Source organism: Oncorhynchus clarkii, chromosome 10 (assembly GCF_045791955.1).
Source record: "Oncorhynchus clarkii lewisi isolate Uvic-CL-2024 chromosome 10, UVic_Ocla_1.0, whole genome shotgun sequence".
Lineage (NCBI taxonomy): Eukaryota > Metazoa > Chordata > Actinopteri > Salmoniformes > Salmonidae > Oncorhynchus > Oncorhynchus clarkii.
Window position 1 is genome coordinate 17,805,598 of NC_092156.1, and position 18,664 is coordinate 17,824,261.

At 41.9% G+C, this 18,664-nt stretch overlaps 1 protein-coding gene across 2 annotated transcripts in view; it reads left to right on the forward strand.

Annotated features, from left to right (window-relative positions):
- Positions 1–17,287, forward strand: part of LOC139418077 (transmembrane protein 132E) — a 346,265-nt gene extending 328,978 nt beyond the window's left edge. The window contains exons 7-9 of one of the 2 annotated variants that reach the window (XM_071167249.1): positions 1,998–2,277; positions 7,413–7,607; positions 13,306–17,287. In XM_071167249.1, coding sequence (XP_071023350.1) covers positions 1,998–2,277; positions 7,413–7,607; positions 13,306–14,379 — 1,549 coding nt within the window. In that variant the 3' untranslated portion in view covers positions 14,380–17,287. The remainder of the gene's footprint in view (positions 1–1,997; positions 2,278–7,412; positions 7,608–13,305) is intronic. The other variant, XM_071167251.1, reaches the window with a different exon arrangement.
- The last annotated feature ends 1,377 nt before the right edge of the window (positions 17,288–18,664 follow it).

An 18,664-nucleotide genomic window follows, 5' to 3' on the forward strand; every position in this document is an offset into this window, starting at 1 on the left:
GTGTTTGTGTTACATGTCGTCCTAGTTACGCAATTCTATGCAAATCTGCCTAACCAATGTTTATGCCTCTTAGGCCTTATCTTTGTTTGCACAACTACTGCCTGTGCACACATTTTATTAGAGTTTAAACCAACCCATGATTTCAGATAATCAAACGTATCTCTCTTAATGAATTGAACTAAACTAAGACGTTTGTCTGAGAACAGGACGTTAAGCAAATTCCAGACCGGATTCACAGCAAGCTTTTAGGTCCGGTTTCCCAGACACAGATTAAAACTAGTTCTGAAAAAACTATTTCAAAAGAGTTTCTCGATTGAGGATCTTTTTAATCCTGGACTAGGCTTAATCAGTGTTTTGAACCATCAACCACAATGAACAACATTAACTACTGTCTTCAAAACAGAACTGCAGAAGCCTTCATTCCGCCATTTTGGCAAAACATTTAGCACTTAACTAGATGTTTGTGATGTTGTCAGAACAAGGACAAAAAAACACCTCACTGTGCATTAAACACTTGTGTTTTTTACTTTTTATATATATCAGATACCACCAAACTATGCTATTAATTTAGCTGTAATTTAATCTCCTTTTATTTGGTCTCCCCTCAGAACACAAGCCATTTGGCTAACTTCTCACTCTGTCTCTCATCTCTCACTCTAGCTCTCTCATATCTCTCGCTCTATCTCCCTCTATCTCTCCTAACACAACACTGTTTAAGCCCTAAGCTTTATCAAGGGCCAGGTCTCTGGGACCGCAATGTGTGTGTTTGCTACATTGTAGCTGCATTGCTCACTGGCTGTGTTATCCCGTAATGTGTTCTAAAAGAGGTAGGCCGGCCGATGTGCAGCAAAGCTCCAGCTGGTGTATCAAAGATCCTAATAAGAACAGACACTCCTCTAAAGAAAAAAAAACATAGGTATGGCCTTAACATGGGAAACTCTCTGACCTGAGCAAAGAGTCATGAAACTCCATGAGGAGAGTCACGCTGTCTCTCTGGTTTACCCTAGTCTTAACTGAACACTCTTGTCTACATTCTTGTCTCTCCACTGCTATTGTGGCTTTGTTGTACAAGTTGAAAAACACAGGCGAACCGTGCCTTTTAGCCTTAAATGTCTAGCGTTAGCCGGCCACTGGACATGATGCATGCTAGAGTATTGTCAGACCTTTTAGGGAACACAGGACAGGCCTGCTTGATATTCAGATGGGCTTTGGGAATCAATGGGTGGGATATGCTTTGTCAGTCACTGACAGCCCACTGCCTCTCCTGCATCTTAAGTTATCTGAAAGGATAAGTCAAAGCAGAGATTAATTAGCCTTGGGAATGGAGGAGAGCTTTTTAGCATTTAAGAGGAAAGCCGGCAGCTTGTCAGGCTGTTGAGAAACGTTTGGCAAGTATTACATCTTCTGGAGCAATATATTGGGCTTGGTTGGGATGCACTGACCGTGTTCTCCCCCTGTCCATCTAAGCATCCATTGATTTAGGAATGGAAGGCACACGTCCAAATCTTGCTTGTTTGGAAGTTTTTGGAGGAGTTTCGTGCCGGCTTGGATAACTTTTCCCTCACAAAGGGCACATTGGAACAGACACTGTAACATATGTCCTCCACATAGATAGTGTTAGGCCTCTCATCAAATCAAGTGCTAAATTATATAATGATAAGAAGCAATTAAGAACATAAGCTCCCGAAACAGGATGCAGGATTTAACTACACTACAGCATATTCCACAAAGATATTGAGTTACAAGATGCATCATTAAAGGTTATGATAAGCCATTGAGCTACTGCTGAAACGGCTTCGTAAATAGTACAGCAAATACATTTTGACATGATAACTCTTACTTTGTTGTTGTACACTTTGATACTGGTAATGATATTGACAATGTTTACGGTTTTGACACTGTTAATGGTATTGACACTGTTAACATCATTGACACAGTTTCTTTCTTTATCTCTCTCTCTCTCTATCTCTCTCTCTCTCTCCCTGTCTTTGTCTCAGGAGCGCCAGAGACAGTGACACAGATGACGACGAGGACGACCGGCGGGTGAGCCGGGGCTGCACCTTGCAGTACCAGCGTTCCCTTGTCAAGGTGCTGACCCAGTTTCACACCACCTCTACCGAGGGCACCGACCAGGTCATCACCATGCTGGGGCCCGACTGGCAGGTGGACGTGACTGACCTGGTTCAGGACTCGCTGAAGGTAGTCGACCCCAGGATAGCCGAGCTGGTGGACCGCACCGTGCTGGTGGGCCTGGAGCTGGGCTCCACTGTACTGAAGGTATAGAAACTTGGCTAGGTCACCAAAGTCTGTAAAAAGGAAATGGCTTCTTTCAATTGCCTCTTTTACCTCATAGATGTTCGCCCATCTCATAAATGTTATAGGCTAGGGCACTAGAGGCAAATAGAAAATTGACACTGAGGTAGACAAAGTATGGATCATACTGACCAAAGTGCAGCTGTAATAGGCAGAAGCGCTCAGAGTGCACAACAAAATATTTTGTGCTTCACACTGACCTAGACGAACTGACAGGTGAAAGAAGGAAATTAGACCCCTTCTTCATCGCTTTCACCCATTTTGTTTTTGTAAAGGAAGCCTCTTTACAATGATGAAATGATAAATGAGATCTGTCCAAACTTGCTTTTAAAGATGGCTCCATCTGCATAGGCATGTAGTCTATATGGGCTTCCGCTTAGCCTTCCAATATGCAGCTTTACCATTCAAACTGAGTGATTGATGGCATAGAAAACCATACTTATGGAAGGCTGTAAGAAAATAAAAGATCTCAAGCTTAAACAGTATTTTATGGAACATTAGGAAAATGAAGAGTAGCCTATTTCTCACTACCAACCCATATTAGTGGAGCAAATAAAAAAATAAAACATGTAACCTTTATTTAACTAGGCAAGTCAGTTAAAAACAAATTCTTATTTACAATGACGGCCTATCCTGGCCAAACCCGGACGATGCTGGGCCAATTGTGCGCCGCCCTATGGGACTCCCAATTTCTCACTACCAACCCCTGTTGGTGGAGCGAATAATTTATTTATAAAAATGTAACCTTCATTTAACTAGTCAAGCCAGTTAAGAACAAATTCTTATTACAATGACGTCCTATCCTGGCCACGCTGGGAAGATTGTGTGCCACCCTATGGGACTCCCAATCACGGCCGGATGTGATACAGCCTGGAATCAAACCAGGGACTGTAGTGACACCTCTTGCACTGACTTGCAGTTCCTTAGACCACTGCGCCACTCGGGAGTCCGTGAGTCCATGAATCTACTCTCAAACTAAATTATTTAACTTAGAGGGTTCACTGATGAACATAAATGAGTTATAAGATCTTTTTCATTAATCGAACGCCATTTTCCAAACAAAAATTTAATCGGGGGGGAGTAGTCTGGAAGATTTGATAATAGGCAACAGTTTAATCCCACCATCTTGACTTTAAGGGGTTTCATTTTGGAGCTAATTATTGTTTTTGAATGAAAGTATGGCACCAAAAGGTGTAAAAATCAGATTTTGTATTGTTTTTTCGTTTAGATGTTTATTTATTTTACATTAAATGTATTACGAATTATGACCTTCACATGATTTTAGAGCTTTTTAATTGACATTCCAAAGACGCATATTGAGAACATTTAATTGCCAAAACATTGAAAACATTTAATTGTTTCTAACAACACAGAATTAAACAATTAATAAGAGCCCTGTGATGGTAAGGATTGCCCATTACTGCTTATCACTTATTAACCATCTTTTATTCAAATGACTTTACTTAAATAAAATATTTCAGTTGTGTATATTACTTTTTTTCATTTGATGACTATTATTTAATTTCTTAAAATAATCGTCTCATCTCTGCTCAGGCTGTAGCAACCAGACAGCCAGATAACCATCTAACGTTATCTCTGTGCTCCCCAACGAGTCATACTAAACTCAGCAAAAAAAGAAATGTCCTCTCACTGTCAACTGCGTCTATTTTCAGCACACTTAACATGTGTAAATATTTGTATGAACATAACAAGATTCAACAACTGAGACATTAACTGAAGGCCCTAGCCCTCACCCTCCAATCCAACAGATCCCAGACGTGCTCAATGGGATTGAGATCCGGGCTCTTCGCTGGCCATGGCAGAACACTGACGTTCCTGTCTTGCAGGAAATCACGCACAGAACGAGCAGTATGGCTGGTGACATTGTCATGCTGGAGGGTCATGTCAGGATGAGCCTGCAGGAAGGGTACCACATGAGGGAGGAGGATGTCTTTCCTGTAACGCACAGCGTTGAGATTGTCCCTCTCAGCCTATTGCGGACAGTCTGAACACTGATGGAGAGATTGTGCATTCCTGGTGTAACTCGGGCAGTTGCTGTTGCCGTCCTGTTCCTGTCCCGCAGGTGTGATGTTCGGATGTACCGATCCTGTGCAGGTGTCGCGATCCTGTAACGCTGTTTTAAGCGTCCTACAGTACGGACATCGCAATTTATTGCCCTGACCACATCTGTAGTCCTCATGCCTCCTTGCTGCATGCCTAAGGCACGTTCACGCAGATGAGCAGGGACCCTGGGTATCTTTCTTTTGGTGTTTTTTACATTGTCAGTAGAAAGGCCTCTTTAGTGTCCTAAGTTTTCATAACTGTGACCTTAATTGCCTACCATCTGTAAGCTGTTAGTGTCTTAACAACCGTTCCACAGGTGCATGTTCATTAATTGTTTATGGTTCATTGAACAAGCATGGGAAACAGTGTTTAAACCCTTTACAATGAAGATCTGTAAAGTTATTTTGATTTTTCCAAATTATTATTGTGTGCGGGCCAGGAAGAATAAGTGCAGTATATTCTGGTCATTGTAGATCATTTAAAAATATTTTAAAAATACGCAAATCCAATTTTTCAGGTGCTGAACAGATGAACATGTCAAAGAAAAAAAGCTATTTTTTGCAACTTTCCATAGGAAAATACTCGTAGGAAAACGTGGTAATTAACTACAATGAAAAAAGGAAAGTCCGCAACTTCTCCCATGATGATTTAATCAGGCGCACAATAAAAACAACATTTCGATCCGAGTTGGATTTTCGTCAGACCGGACGAATGTCCAACGCTGATCAAAACATCGTGATTATTTCTCTTGAGAGAAATGGCGTGTAGATCTCACAAAAAAAACTAATTGCAAGTAATTGAACCAATATCGGTCAATTTGTTGTTTAATAATAATACAAAAAAACTAAATTTCAGTTCATCGCTCGGCACTACTTTATAGGGCAGGGTTATTCAAACTCTTACCCTACGAGGTTCCGCACCCTGCTGCTTTTCTGTTCTACTTGATCATTAATTTCACACAGTCCCTGATTAGAGGGGAACAATTAAAAAACACAGTGAAACTGGCTTCGAGGTCCATTTGCGACACAACCATGAGGTGTACTTATAACACCCATTTCTGTCAGCCTGTGATGGAGTGAGGGAACGCTTGATAATGGTTGTTAGTACAGGAGAAGTGCATCCTAAACTATGACCTATGTACTGCATGGACCTATGTGTGGTATGGCTCCACATTTTTGTTGCGTTAGCTCTGACCTAGATTCAAAATAATGTGTACAATCCACACTCTTAAAAGAGTTTACTTCTTTTCTTTTCATTATTTTTATTTTATTTTATTCATGTTTTACTAAAAGACTATTAGTACTAGCCTACCCATAGAAGTGGTCAATTTGTATGCTTTGGGTTATTTCTACCTATTTCTGTTATATCTGTTTGTAATTACACAGTCATTTATTTCATTGTGAATCAATTATCCACATTCATTTTGACCAAACAAAAACAAAGCTTAGTTATTCACCCTGGTAATTTACTACTACCACGGTGGCTACTCAAATGAGTCGGAACAACACAGGTGCCTAACTCAAAGCTTTTTTAGAGACAAAACCCAGGGTGGAGAACTGTCCTGCTTAGAGTACTTCATCATTCAACTGAATTCCCCACCTTTTGTGAAACTTTAGAAGTCATGTATTCATGTACTTTCATCCCCCGCGGTTACATTTTATGAGCGTAGGGGAGAAAAAGGAGAGACGGACTACCAATGAACTGGAACTCTCCTCTCCAGCACATCTGATCCCGAAAATATGCATCTGGGAGTCCCCGACGGCAGACCTTGGGATCAGAAGACGACAGCTTTGTCCTCTCTGGTGACATATGCGGCCGGTGACGTCAAGCCACATTGAGCCATCATAAAAAGCTGTTTAAAAGCATTCTATGTACACGTCACCTTACCAGACAGTCCAGCCTTTTCAGCACACTATACTCAACAGATCAGGATGGCAACTCTGTCTCTGTGTTAACGGGCTCTTACTACTTTTTAATGGGTGTTTTGAGCAGGGAGAAGGGCTGTAATGATAACAGATTGCCAAATTAGTGTAATGTTTAGGATGGTAAGATTTTGAGCACTATTAAATGTTATTATGGCCGTTGGAGGCCAAATTAACAAAGGCAGAGGCTCTCAATGCCCCTCTTCACTGTAGATTTGGCATGAGCTCCAATTGCTACAGAAGTGGAACAACCAACCGGGCTCGGATGAGCAAGAGGGAACATATTTGGATAGATAATGATGCACTATGCCTGAAGGTGAACAAGCTATTTGGATAATGAGAAAAGCCAGTCGGCGGTCATCTCTAGTCATCTCTAGCCGCTGTTGTCACCAGAGCAGTACACATACAATTAATTATGACTGGAAAATGTATTAATCTTCAAAAAAATAGAGCTAAAAACAAAACAATCCAAAAATGACAAACATATGTCTTTGATGGTGGAGAGCCTGTCATATCATCTAAACCATCTTACAGGCCTTCCTGTATTTTACACAGGCAGCCTTATACATCTGAGTGCTGATGTAAAAATAAAATAGAAAAGTTAAGTCCTTTATGACTCACAGAGGAAGGCGAGTGCTTCTGTGGTTGACTTTTCACAAAGGAAGGCAAGTGCTTCTGTGGTTGACTTTTCCCACATGACCTTTACGAAGCAATCGGAGGCAACAACAGAAAGGTGACATAATGAGCTGTAAATGCCATGTTTGGCCCCTTGATGGAGGCAGACCTGTCGAAGGCCCCAGGATTAGCTCGAGATTGGTGGGGTTTTTATTTTGTATTTTGTGCCCTGCAGTCATCCAATGGACTCACATTTTTGCCAACCACCCACTGAAGAGAGGTCAAGAGGTCAAATGTAGGGCATAGGGAGGCTGTAAGTGGCAGCCCCCGGTCAGCATCCGGTGTCTGGTGCTTTCGTTTTGGCTTGAGTGTCTCATTTATCACACACTTACACAGAAGACGGACAGAAAGACAGACTCATATCCCACTTGTCTATATTTCCCTGTCAGGACACAAAATGCCTGGTGTGACAGTCAAATGGTCTCCTGTTGTTTGCAGGTGGAGTCTCCACTCGCTGTGGAGGCCATGTTGGGAGAGACGTCGTTTTCCGTCACCGATGAGAAAGTCTCCATCTTGGAACTTCGCGTCCACGCCATCTCTGGACTTTCTTTGTCACTACAGCCCAGCCCTGGCAACAGTCACACTATGGTCGCCAAGGCAACTGGCCTGCAGACACTTGCTGCACCAAAGCAGGTACTGTATACTAATATATAAGATGATACATGTAGAGGGCATTGAGTTTGTGTGGATGTCAGCTTTGAGTATATAAAACATTACGAACCCCTGCTCTTTCCATGACATAGACTGACCAAGTGAATCCATGTCAAAGCTATGATCTCTTGTTGATGTCACTTGTTAAATATACTTCAAACAGTATAGATGAAGGGGAGGAGACAGGTTTAAGGATTTGTAAGCCTTGAGACAATTGAGACATGTATTGGGTATCTATGCCATTCATAGGTTGAATGGGCAAGTCAAAAAATGTAAGAGCCTTTGAATAGGGTTTGGTAATAGGTGCCAGGAGCACCGGTTTGTGTCAAGAACTGCAATGATGCTGGGTTTTTCACGCTCAACAGTTTCCCGTGTGTATCAAGAATGGTCCACCACCCAAAGGACATTCAGCCAACTTGACACAACTGTGGGAAGCATTGGAGTCAACATGGGCCAGCATTCCTGTGGAACGCTTTCGACACCTTGTAGAGTCCAAGCCACGACTAATTGAGGCTGTTCCCAATATTAGGAAGGTGTTCCTAATGTTTAGAATACTCAGTGAATGTTTATAGACGTATGCAACCTGTCATCATATTGTTTGGTACTCAGGTGTATAGATGAGTTCAATTTCACCAAGGTACCTATTGAGCTTGGTATATTTTGATCTTGTTAATAGAACACCACAGTAACTGTATGACTCATAGAACATAAAGCTCTTCTTCAATGTACAGACCTGATTCATGTTGGCCTTCAAAGATACTCAATGACAAAATACATTTTCAGGTAAATAATAAAACATTGTCAAACCAGCTGCCTCATAGTACAGAAGGCAATAGTACAGAAGGCATTGCCATGGTTACAGTGTCTGAATGTGCCAGGACATGCCTTCTCACACCTTTGGAGGAAGGTCACTCCAGCGAACATAACACCTGTAGTGTTCTCTATCTCTATAGTATGTCTTCTCATTGAAAGCCATTTAATACATGTTTTATCTAAATGGTGTGAAGAGTACATTCTATTCATTTCTATTCTCAAGGCATTGCAGCTGGAGCACCACAATTATTTGAAGTGGTGCTACAGCATGTCTTCATGAATATTCCTTAATGATCAAAAATCAGACATTCAGAAAGTATTCAGGCCCCTTCCCTTTTTTCACATTTTGTTACATTACAGCCTTATTCTGAAATGGATTAAATAAAAAATATCCTCATCAATCTACACACAATACCCATAATGACAAAGCAAAAACTGTTATTTTGAAATGTTAGCAAATATATTAAAAATATAAAACAGATGCTTTATTTACACGTATTCAGGCCCATTGCTATGAAACTCGTAATTGAGCTTGAGTGCATCCTGTTTCCATTGATCATCCTTCAGATGTTACTATAACTTGTTTGGAGTCCACCTATGTTCAATTCAATTGATTGGACATGATTTGGAAAGGCACACACCTGTCTATTTAAGGTCCCACAGTTGACAGTGCATGTCAGAGTAAAAACCAAGCCATGAGGTCGAGGAAATTATCCACAGAGCACCTCGACACATGTGTGCACAGATCTGGGGAAGTGTGCCAAATAATTTTTGAAGCATTGAAGGTCCCCAAGAACACAGTGGCCTCCATAATTCTTAAATGTTAGAAGTTTGGAACCACCAAGAGCTGGTCGCCTAGCCAAACTGAGTAATCAGGCCTTGATAAAGGAGATGACCAAGAACCCGATGGGCATTCTGACAGTGCTCCAGAGTTCCTCTGTGGAGTCCAGAAAACCTTCCAGAAGGACAACCATCTCTGCAGCACTCCACCAATCAGGTATTTATGGTAGAGTGGCCAAACAGAAGCCACCCCTCAGTAAAAGGCACATGGCAGCCTGGTTGGAATTTGCCAAAAGGCACCTAAAGCACTCTCAGACCATGACAAACAAGATTCTCTGGTCTGATGAAACCAAGATTGAACTATTTGGCCTGATTGCCAAGCGTCATGTCTAGAGGAAACTTGGCACCATCCCTATGGTGAAGCGTGGTGGTGGCAGCATCATGCTGTGGGGATGTTTTTCAGCGGCAGGGACTGGGAGACTAGTCAGGATTGAGGGAAAGATGAACGGAGCAAAGTACAGAGAGATCCTTAATGAAAACCTGCTCCAGGGTGTTCAGAAACTCAGTGTGGGGCACAGACAAGACAATGCAGGAGTGACTTTGGGACAAGTCTCTGAATGTCCTTGAGTGGCTCAGCCAGAGCTCGGACTTGAACTTGAACATCTCTGGAGAGACCTGAAATAGCTGTGCAGCGACGCTCCCCATCCAACCTGACAAAGCTTGAAAGGATCTGCAAAGAAGAATGGGAGAAAATCCCCAAATACTGGTGTGCCAAACTTGTAGCGTCATACTCAAGGCAGGTAATCGCTGCCAAAGTTGCTTCAACAAAGTACTGATTAAAGATTCTGAATAAGTAAATGTGATATTTCTGGGGGTTTTTTTACCTCCTAATGAATTCAGTTGTATAGAGAAGTTCCAGGAAAATAACAAATGTTAAGTTCAGGTTACTTAACTAAGCATACGGTACTGAGTACAGTGCATAACGTAATTTGCCTATTTAAAACAAAGGAATATTTATGCAAGCCTTTACATACAGATCTGTGAAAGCTTAAGACGAAAGCAATTGCTTACAGAGACTGACATATTAACAACCTCTATGTTGTTTAGGTGCAAACCTCTTAAGGATCGGACCATTTTTCCCCCATTTTTGCCTAAAATGACAGACCCAAATCTAACTGCCTGTAGCTCAGGACCTGAAGCAAGGATATGCATATTCTTGATACCATTTGAAAGGAAACACTTTGAAGTTTGTGGAAGTGTTAAGAAATTAATGTAGGAGGATATAACACATTAGATCTGGTAAAAGATAATACAAAGAAAAAACATGCGTTTTCTATTATTAGATGTTTTTCCGATCATCTTTGAAATGCAAGAGAAAGGCCGTTATATCACTAAGGAGTCTAGGCGCAATTTAGATTTTGGCCACTAGATAGCAGCAGTGTATGTGCAAAGTTTTAGACTGATCCAATGAACCATTGTGTTGTATCAAGTCTTCCCAAATGTGCCTAATTGGTCAATTGATACATTTTCAAGTATATAACTGTGCACTCTCCTCAAACAATAGCTACTGTAAATTGGACAGTGCAGTTAGACGAACAAGAATTTACGTTTTCTGCCCATAAGACTTGTCTATGTCCTGGGAAATGTTCTTGTTACTTACAGCGTCATGCTAATCACATTAGCACACGTTAGCTCAACCGTCCCACAGGGGGACACCAATCCCGTAGAGGTTTTAATGCATGGGTGTAATTTTTTAATAGATACTATAGTTGGAGAAACCGTCTTTCTTACCGGCATTACACCATAGGGGTTGATTTCCATAGGGAAACGTCAGTAACACTGCATCCAACCCGCTAATATGAACCTGGAATTGAACATCTGTGGGAAGCAGCTCATGAATTTTCATGACATCACACACATCCAGAAAATGGACTGTTGACGCTCGCAGTGCTCATTAGCCTATTTGCCTTATTGCTGTGCTGCGCCCAAACAGCCCTCCAACACACAAGCCTGAAAATAAATCTGATTTGTTACAAAAAACTCCCAGGGAACGTCTCATCACACCAGCAAATATACATCTTGTTTAATAAAAGTCAGAGGAATCGGCCTTATTTTCGGCATGTTTGAGTCTTGCAACTGGGGACTTCAGTTTCTCTAAATCCTCCCAAAGAACGAATTGGGCACAGTCCTTCACCTTTTCCTGAGAAGCCAGATCGCACTGTGTTGTTTCACACTTGGGTCGAACATAGCCAGGTTTCAATGCCTTGGAAATTGGGGATGACAGCTATTGTTACTCTACCAACTCTCTCTCTGCACTGGTGGTGGCCAAACAAAACTAAACTGTCAGGGCCCGGCATTTAATTCCAATTTAATCTCACCTTCCGCTGCATGGCCACCTTACATTTAATTAGCATAATGTATTGTCCTAAAGTGCTCTCTGAGGCTGGGCCATAAAAGGCAGCCAATCCCTCTGCCAGTGGACCTCTCCGTGGGGTGCTCAGGTTATTTCACACCATTTGATTCTGTTTCACAGGAGAAACCTCACCTGCCGCGTCTGCTAAACGCCCCCTTTCTTACTCCATGAATGAATGAGAGCCATAAACTACAACTGAGGGAAGTGAATAAGCCAAAGTCTCTTTCTGTTAGCCTGGAATCCGCCCCATTTTTATTAGGTTATATGTGCATTTGATTAACATTTGTTCATTTCAACCATCCCGAGTGTGAACTGTGATCTCGTTTGCCAGGGCAGCTATTGTCATTTAGCATCTAAGAACAGAGAGGATGCACAAATCCTCCCTTCTATGAGTCAGCAATGCTTTGGCTGTCTAAGTCACGGAGATCCTATTTAATTTTATGGTCTAATTTCCCTTCTGGGGAAATACTGTTGATCTGTTAACCACAGTTAATCCTGAGCTCTCCAAAGAGGACTTAATAAATAGGTAACAGTGATTGATTCATTATCCTATTGAGGAATTATAATTAGAACATTCCAGTCACCCTCGAGTATACTGAGTGCTTTGTTTGCTTTGTGTCTAACCTTTTTAACATGTTGGTGTACTACTAGTGGCTTCATCAGGACAGGGTGTCATACTCAATGTATTATTTAAATCATGTTTCAAAGGCCCCATTCATCTTGACAAGTGGAGATGACAGAGGCCCGTGTTCGAACAGGAATGTCATAGCAACCTTGAAGTTCAGTATCCTCCGCCTGAATCAAAGAAAAATATGTCTACACTCTCAAACAGAGCGTTCCAATCCAGACAGAATTTGGATAAATGCCTCTCCCGTTAGAATATGAAAAGACATCTCGGTTGGGGACTAAAAGTGCTCTGTCAGAAAAGCTATTTTCTTTTGTCAGCCCTACAGAGCAGGTACGCTAGGTTGAGCTGAGAGGTATTGTTTTAGCAGGAGCCAAAGGAATGCTTCTGTCAAAAACCACCTCGTTACTTGGAGACATGGCCACCGAACATTGCCATTACTCTCATGAAGCCAGACTCAAGCTGTCAGGTAAAGTGCTGTGCAGTTGTGTTGCTCTGTCTGTTGTTTGTCTGCAGGACAACAGTTGCAAAACACCCACTCACCCCTCCTTTCTTAGAGCGAGCTTTGTGTTCGCTGGCATACACTACTGAGACAGACCGCCTGTGTGTGTCTCAGTCTGTGCCGAGGCAGGGGGTGCCGATGTTTAGAGATGCTTAGAAGATTTAGGGATTGAGCGAGTCAGAGACTTCAAAGGCAGGAATTGGACTCACATATATTCACATCATACGTAGAGGAGTGAAAGAGCATCTGTTTGAACCATCGAAATGATCAGTTTTCGAAGAAACAACTATATCAACCAATGTTTGTAATTTCTAATCATGAATCCTGTAGTTTGATTTGCAGCATATTGTTATTTGGTAAATCTGTTTGTTTCTTCAAGACATTAAAAAGGTGTCTCTCTCTAGGCTTCCAGGAAAGTTTGTCCATGGGGTTACTGTATGAATAATTAATCTGTGAAATGCTCCGGCATAGCAAAAATGGCATTTGAAAGCTGCATTTACCTAACAAAAAAACTAAAAATACCCTTTTCCTCTTGTTGTTATCACAGGAGGCCAGCTTGTCCATCTGGCTTTACTACAGCGATAGCACCGCATTGCCTCTGACCTTCTTCGACCCGAAGGACTACAACCTCAACGCTTCCACACTGGACGACAAGGTGGTGTCCATATCCCAGGAGCCTCAGCACCGCTGGCCGGTGGTTGTGGCGGAGGGCGAGGGCTCCGGGGAGATGGTGCGTATGGAGATGACCATCTGCGAGGCCTGTCAGAAAACCAAGCGCAAGAGCGTCATCGCTTCGGCCCCTGTGTACGTGAAAGTCCGCTTCGGCCTGGAGGAAGACTCCGAGGAAGAAATGGAAAGCGAGATCGAAATCGAGCCAGCCCGTGTCACCAGGCGGCCGGTGGTGGATTCCAACCTCGGTGACAGAGGCTTCGAGCCGTCCAACGAGCAGCCGGCGAGCGTTCCCATCGACTACACCAACTTCCCGACCATCAGCAACCAGGAGACGCCCACCGAGGGAGAGGAAGAAGAGGAAGATGATGATTTCATCCATGCGCCCCGCAGCATGACCGACCTGGAGATCGGCATGTACGCCCTCCTGGGCGTCTTCTGCCTTGCCATCCTGGTCTTCCTCATCAACTGCATTGTGTTTGTCCTCAAGTACCGCCACAAGAGAATCCCCCCTGAGGGCCAGGCCAACATGGACCATTCCCACCACTGGGTTTTTTTAGGGAACGGACAGCCCTTGAGGGCCCAGAGTGAGCTTTCACCCCAGACAGTGGAGAGCCCCATTAACCCCCTGGAAGGGGTACAGACTTGTTGCCATGGTGACCACCACAGCAGCGGCAGCTCCCAGACAAGCGTTCAGAGCCAGGTCCACGGGAGGGGCGACGGCAGCTCTGGGGGCTCCACCAAGGAGCATGGCGAGGAGGCCAGCTCGCCAACCTCCAAGCGCAAGCGTGTCAAGTTCACCACCTTCACCACACTCCCCACAGAAGACATGCCCTATAACTCCATCCCCATTGCAGATGAAGAAGACATTCAGTGGGTCTGCCAGGACATGGGTTTCCAGGACCCAGAGGAACTTCATGATTACATGCGCAGGATAAAGGAAATAGCCTGAAGGGGCTGAAGAAGCACCCTCCTTACAGCTTTCGAAAAATACTTTCCTTTCTATTTTTCTCTTTTTTCACTTTAGTGAGAGAGAACTTTTCACAAACATAAAGCAAGGCCGAATACACTTCTGATTTTGTTTGTTTTCTTTTTCTTTGCACAGTGCCGTTTCCCGTACACACTTTTTTGGAAGTTGAAAAAAATTGGAAAGCCAAAGACTAGACAAGAATTTTAAACGCTAGAGAAATGGCTATGTCTGGATGTCCCTTCTACAGAGGTAGAAGAGTACACTCTCAAATGGAATTATAAGCTTCAGTCGTGAGCACTGTTCCGCAGGATGGATTTTAAGTGCTCTGTCACTCCTACTGGGGGTTATTTAGCGAGCGTGATAAGGACAGGAGTGTTTTTAGTAGGATGGGTTGGGTCTTGGCTCTGTGTTTGTCGGGTTGTCCCAACACCAAGTACCTTCTCCAACAAAGAGGCCTTCGATGTGCAGATGACATTTTCAGAGAAACAGCTTTTGGGACGCAACACGGAACAACATGATGGACAACCAATTGTCAAAGACGCTCATTAAAAACAATGTTACCAATTCATTTTATTTTGCCAGAGTAGGGAAGCATTCGTCAATGTTAGAACATCCATTGTTCTTGGTACAGCACATGCTATGATTTCATTCAATATCATTACTGTACACTTTGCTACATTTCATACAAATTCCAAGCCAGTGCCCTAATACTGGTTTCATACACTTTCCTGATTAAGTCTAATGCCTTAGAATGGGTTATAGAATGGGTTTCACTGATCACAACTGATTTCAATGCTGACACCCTGTTTTCACACTTGGTTAGGGGCTAGTGCGGAGGGCAATTATCCAAAATGCTACAACTTGTCAAAAGTTTAGTTATATTGGGAAATACAAAAGCTTGTACGTATATTGTGAAGTAAACGATCTTCGACATTCTTTGCATGAAAGGAGATACTGAGGCACAATCAGCAATTTTCCAAATTTGTAAATGTTTGTATTGTAATTATCTAATTATACCTAGACAATACTAAAGGACATATGTTGTATCATGCATTACATGCATGCCGTGCCAGACCTGCATAGTACAGCCCTCCCTCGTATGTACATACCATGACCAGCTGAGTTCCTCTTCAGCAGCAACATTACATTGAACGTGTTATTCATGCAGAGATAGAGAAGGGGGAACGTGTTGGCCCATCCCTGTAAGCATAGAGTTTCCTCTGCAGTTTTTACTAAGATGTCCCACTGTACACCTGAGAATTACAATGGAAGAACTCTCATCCCACCAAAATATTTTGCAGCAGAAATCGTTCCATTTCCTTTTTTATTTTTAAACACGGTGACCTCGTGTAATCATGCTCCTCATTGAACCCCAACGATTTTGTACCGAGTCACAATATTAATTTCCAATCAATCTAAACAGAGAATGAGAAGTACTATGTTTTGGTCCAAAATATGTCCGTAGTAAAGCATAGATGCTGCAAAGGAGCTGGTCATGACCGTCACAGAAGCCAAGCGCACTGGTGCTGACGCTATTGGGCTATTGTTATGGTGGTGACGCCTTTGAAGTTCCTCAGGACTGTCTGTGTTTGATGAAATCTTAAATATAATACTAGGAGTTTTGGTTAGTGAACCTGCACAAAATAGAATGACTGCAAATGATGAATGCAATGGGATTCCATTTATAGGTTTGGTTATGTAGAAGTGTTGGCTAGCTAGAGTGTGATGAATTGTAAAGCACTGGGTGGGATGATGACTGATTCTTTGAAGATCATGTTGTTTCGTACTGATCTGAAGATTTGCCAAGTTATTTTCAAGAGTAATGAAAAATAAACAGGATGGAAAACTGTTCAATCAGTTTTTAATTCACCTTTATTTGTGTGCTCTAAGTAGGTTGTGGATTTGCTGTGTTTTTGTTAATCATATGATGTGCAATATGACCACAATGGAAGAACAAATGTCATCCAACCTCTCAATTTGAGTTATGAATCCAATCAATTAATTTCCACAAAAAACATCAACCTAGTTGGCTGACATTTTGTCACCTGTTATTAAGTAATTTCTTTGCTATTCAGTTAATTTGATTTACAGCATGCCATGTGATGTACGTTCCAAATGGTTTCATTGAATAATGACCTAATTACAAATTGTGATTAAATCTCAATCAAGCCCTATTAACATCTAAAGATAAATGGTCTTCAAAATCAAAGACAACAATTCTTGCCCTCACTTGAAACCCAGGCTTTTACAAAGAAACCGGTTGAGGAAATGAACTGTTGGTTACAGCCAGACTTTTCTTCTTTCTTTTTTTTAACCCCCATTTTAAACGATGGTGTCTCAGGATGAATGTATTGATTCTCTACTGTACTTTGATCATCAGATGGGGTATTTTGTCTCATGTAGTACTATGGTAAACCCAAATCAGTACCACTGCTTAACAACGGTGGATTAAGTTTCTAATAGCAGCTTTTTAACATTCTTTTTTTATAGTTCTGACTTTCCAATTTGATTATTCTTTCAGAGATCATAACAAATGTCTATTAAAAACATTTTATGGCTTCTGAGAATTTTTTTATGTTTCCTTTCTCAATGTATATATGTATATGCTAAACCATTTTTGTAATGTGACTTTGGTGAAGGTGTGCATATTTCTGTGTACATCCAGTGTTTCTTCTGCAAGCTGCTGCTAGAGACTTTCTCACATGTGGTTGAATACTTTTGAAGTGTACCCCAGGCGGAGGGAGACATGGTGACCGTGCACCAGCTCACTGACGATACTATGTTCATGTACAGAGCACTGTTCAATTTCCTGTATTCTCCAGAAAAAGAAAACCCTTGTATTTCCCCCTTATATGTAAAGTACTAAAGAAAATACAATACATACAAATCATGTGTCCTTTCTACTCGTCATTATAGCACTGTCAGAAAAAAGTGTAATTGGGTTACATGCTGTGTATGTGTTCTAATTTATTATACGTTATGGATGTATGCAGTTCCTTATCATTCAGTTGATCAGAAATAAGGAAGCCTAAAACTCCTGTCTGCAAACTCCACAACCACCACCACACACCAGACCCACATAAACACACAATTTTCATTCTACTACCATCATATGATTATAGGAGATTGGGACAAATTATAGTTGGGAGGAGTTAAATCAGAGATAGTACATTTAGTGAGATACCGCAGTTGGGCTTCTCCCCATTGAGAAAAGTGTCCTCTATTCCGGTCTGACTAGATGGGCGTGTCCTCTCGTGCCTGACTAACGGTCACCATAGAAGTACACGGTAAAGTCCTGCACTGACCTGATACAAAGTTGTTTTTCCTCCAGTTTGGTAAATGATGCGATGTGGGTTATTGAACTGCTCAGAACCCTTTCAACTTAGATCAAATTCAGTTCTTGTCTACTGATGCCTCACCCCCACAAATATGACAGGTTTCATCTAATGTCTCTAATGTCTCTGGTTAAATGGATCAGTACATGTAGGTAGGCACACTATCTCCATTTATTGTACCTAGGGAGCCTAGGGCGGACCAGTCACAGTACAGAGGTTAAATGGGAACCTGTGTGCCTGTCTATTCCTGGTCTCCTACTGTATACGAGATACTGTATCTAGAGAATGGGTAATTTAGCCAGCTGTCATTTAAGGCACGAGGACGGCTATATATCTGTTGGGTAGGCTGACCTTAAGTCTTTCCAGTTAGATCTGCTTGATGTATCTGTCCCAGTGTAACCAAAGACAAGGTCTTCATGCTATGAATCATTCGATACAGTAACATTGACACGATGGATATTTAATGTGCCCATTTGGATGATGCTACAGTATTTTGGTAGAAGAGGATAGGGTGAGGTGCCCCAAAATAGAGTATATTTTGGAACGCGCTGTGATATGTGATCAAGACGTCATGAATACACTGCTGTAACCCAAGGGAAGCAATCTCATATATTTAATTCATAATAGTTTATCTAGGATAAACATGTTATCTGCAACATCTTTAGGATAAGTCGAAGACGGAATAAACACACATGAATATGAAAGTGATGGCCATACAATCAAACAATGTGCATACTATCAGTGATCTCTTGCAGAAACGGCATGTACTGCGCAAAACATACATACCCTGTCATGGCACTGACAAACAGCAATGTTATGTTTAATTCATCATCGTTGGGGGATAAGCAGTTAATATGACAGGATAAGTAATGAGTTTTAAAAACACTGATAGTAATACAAGAATAATAATGTTAATAGTTATGAATGATTTT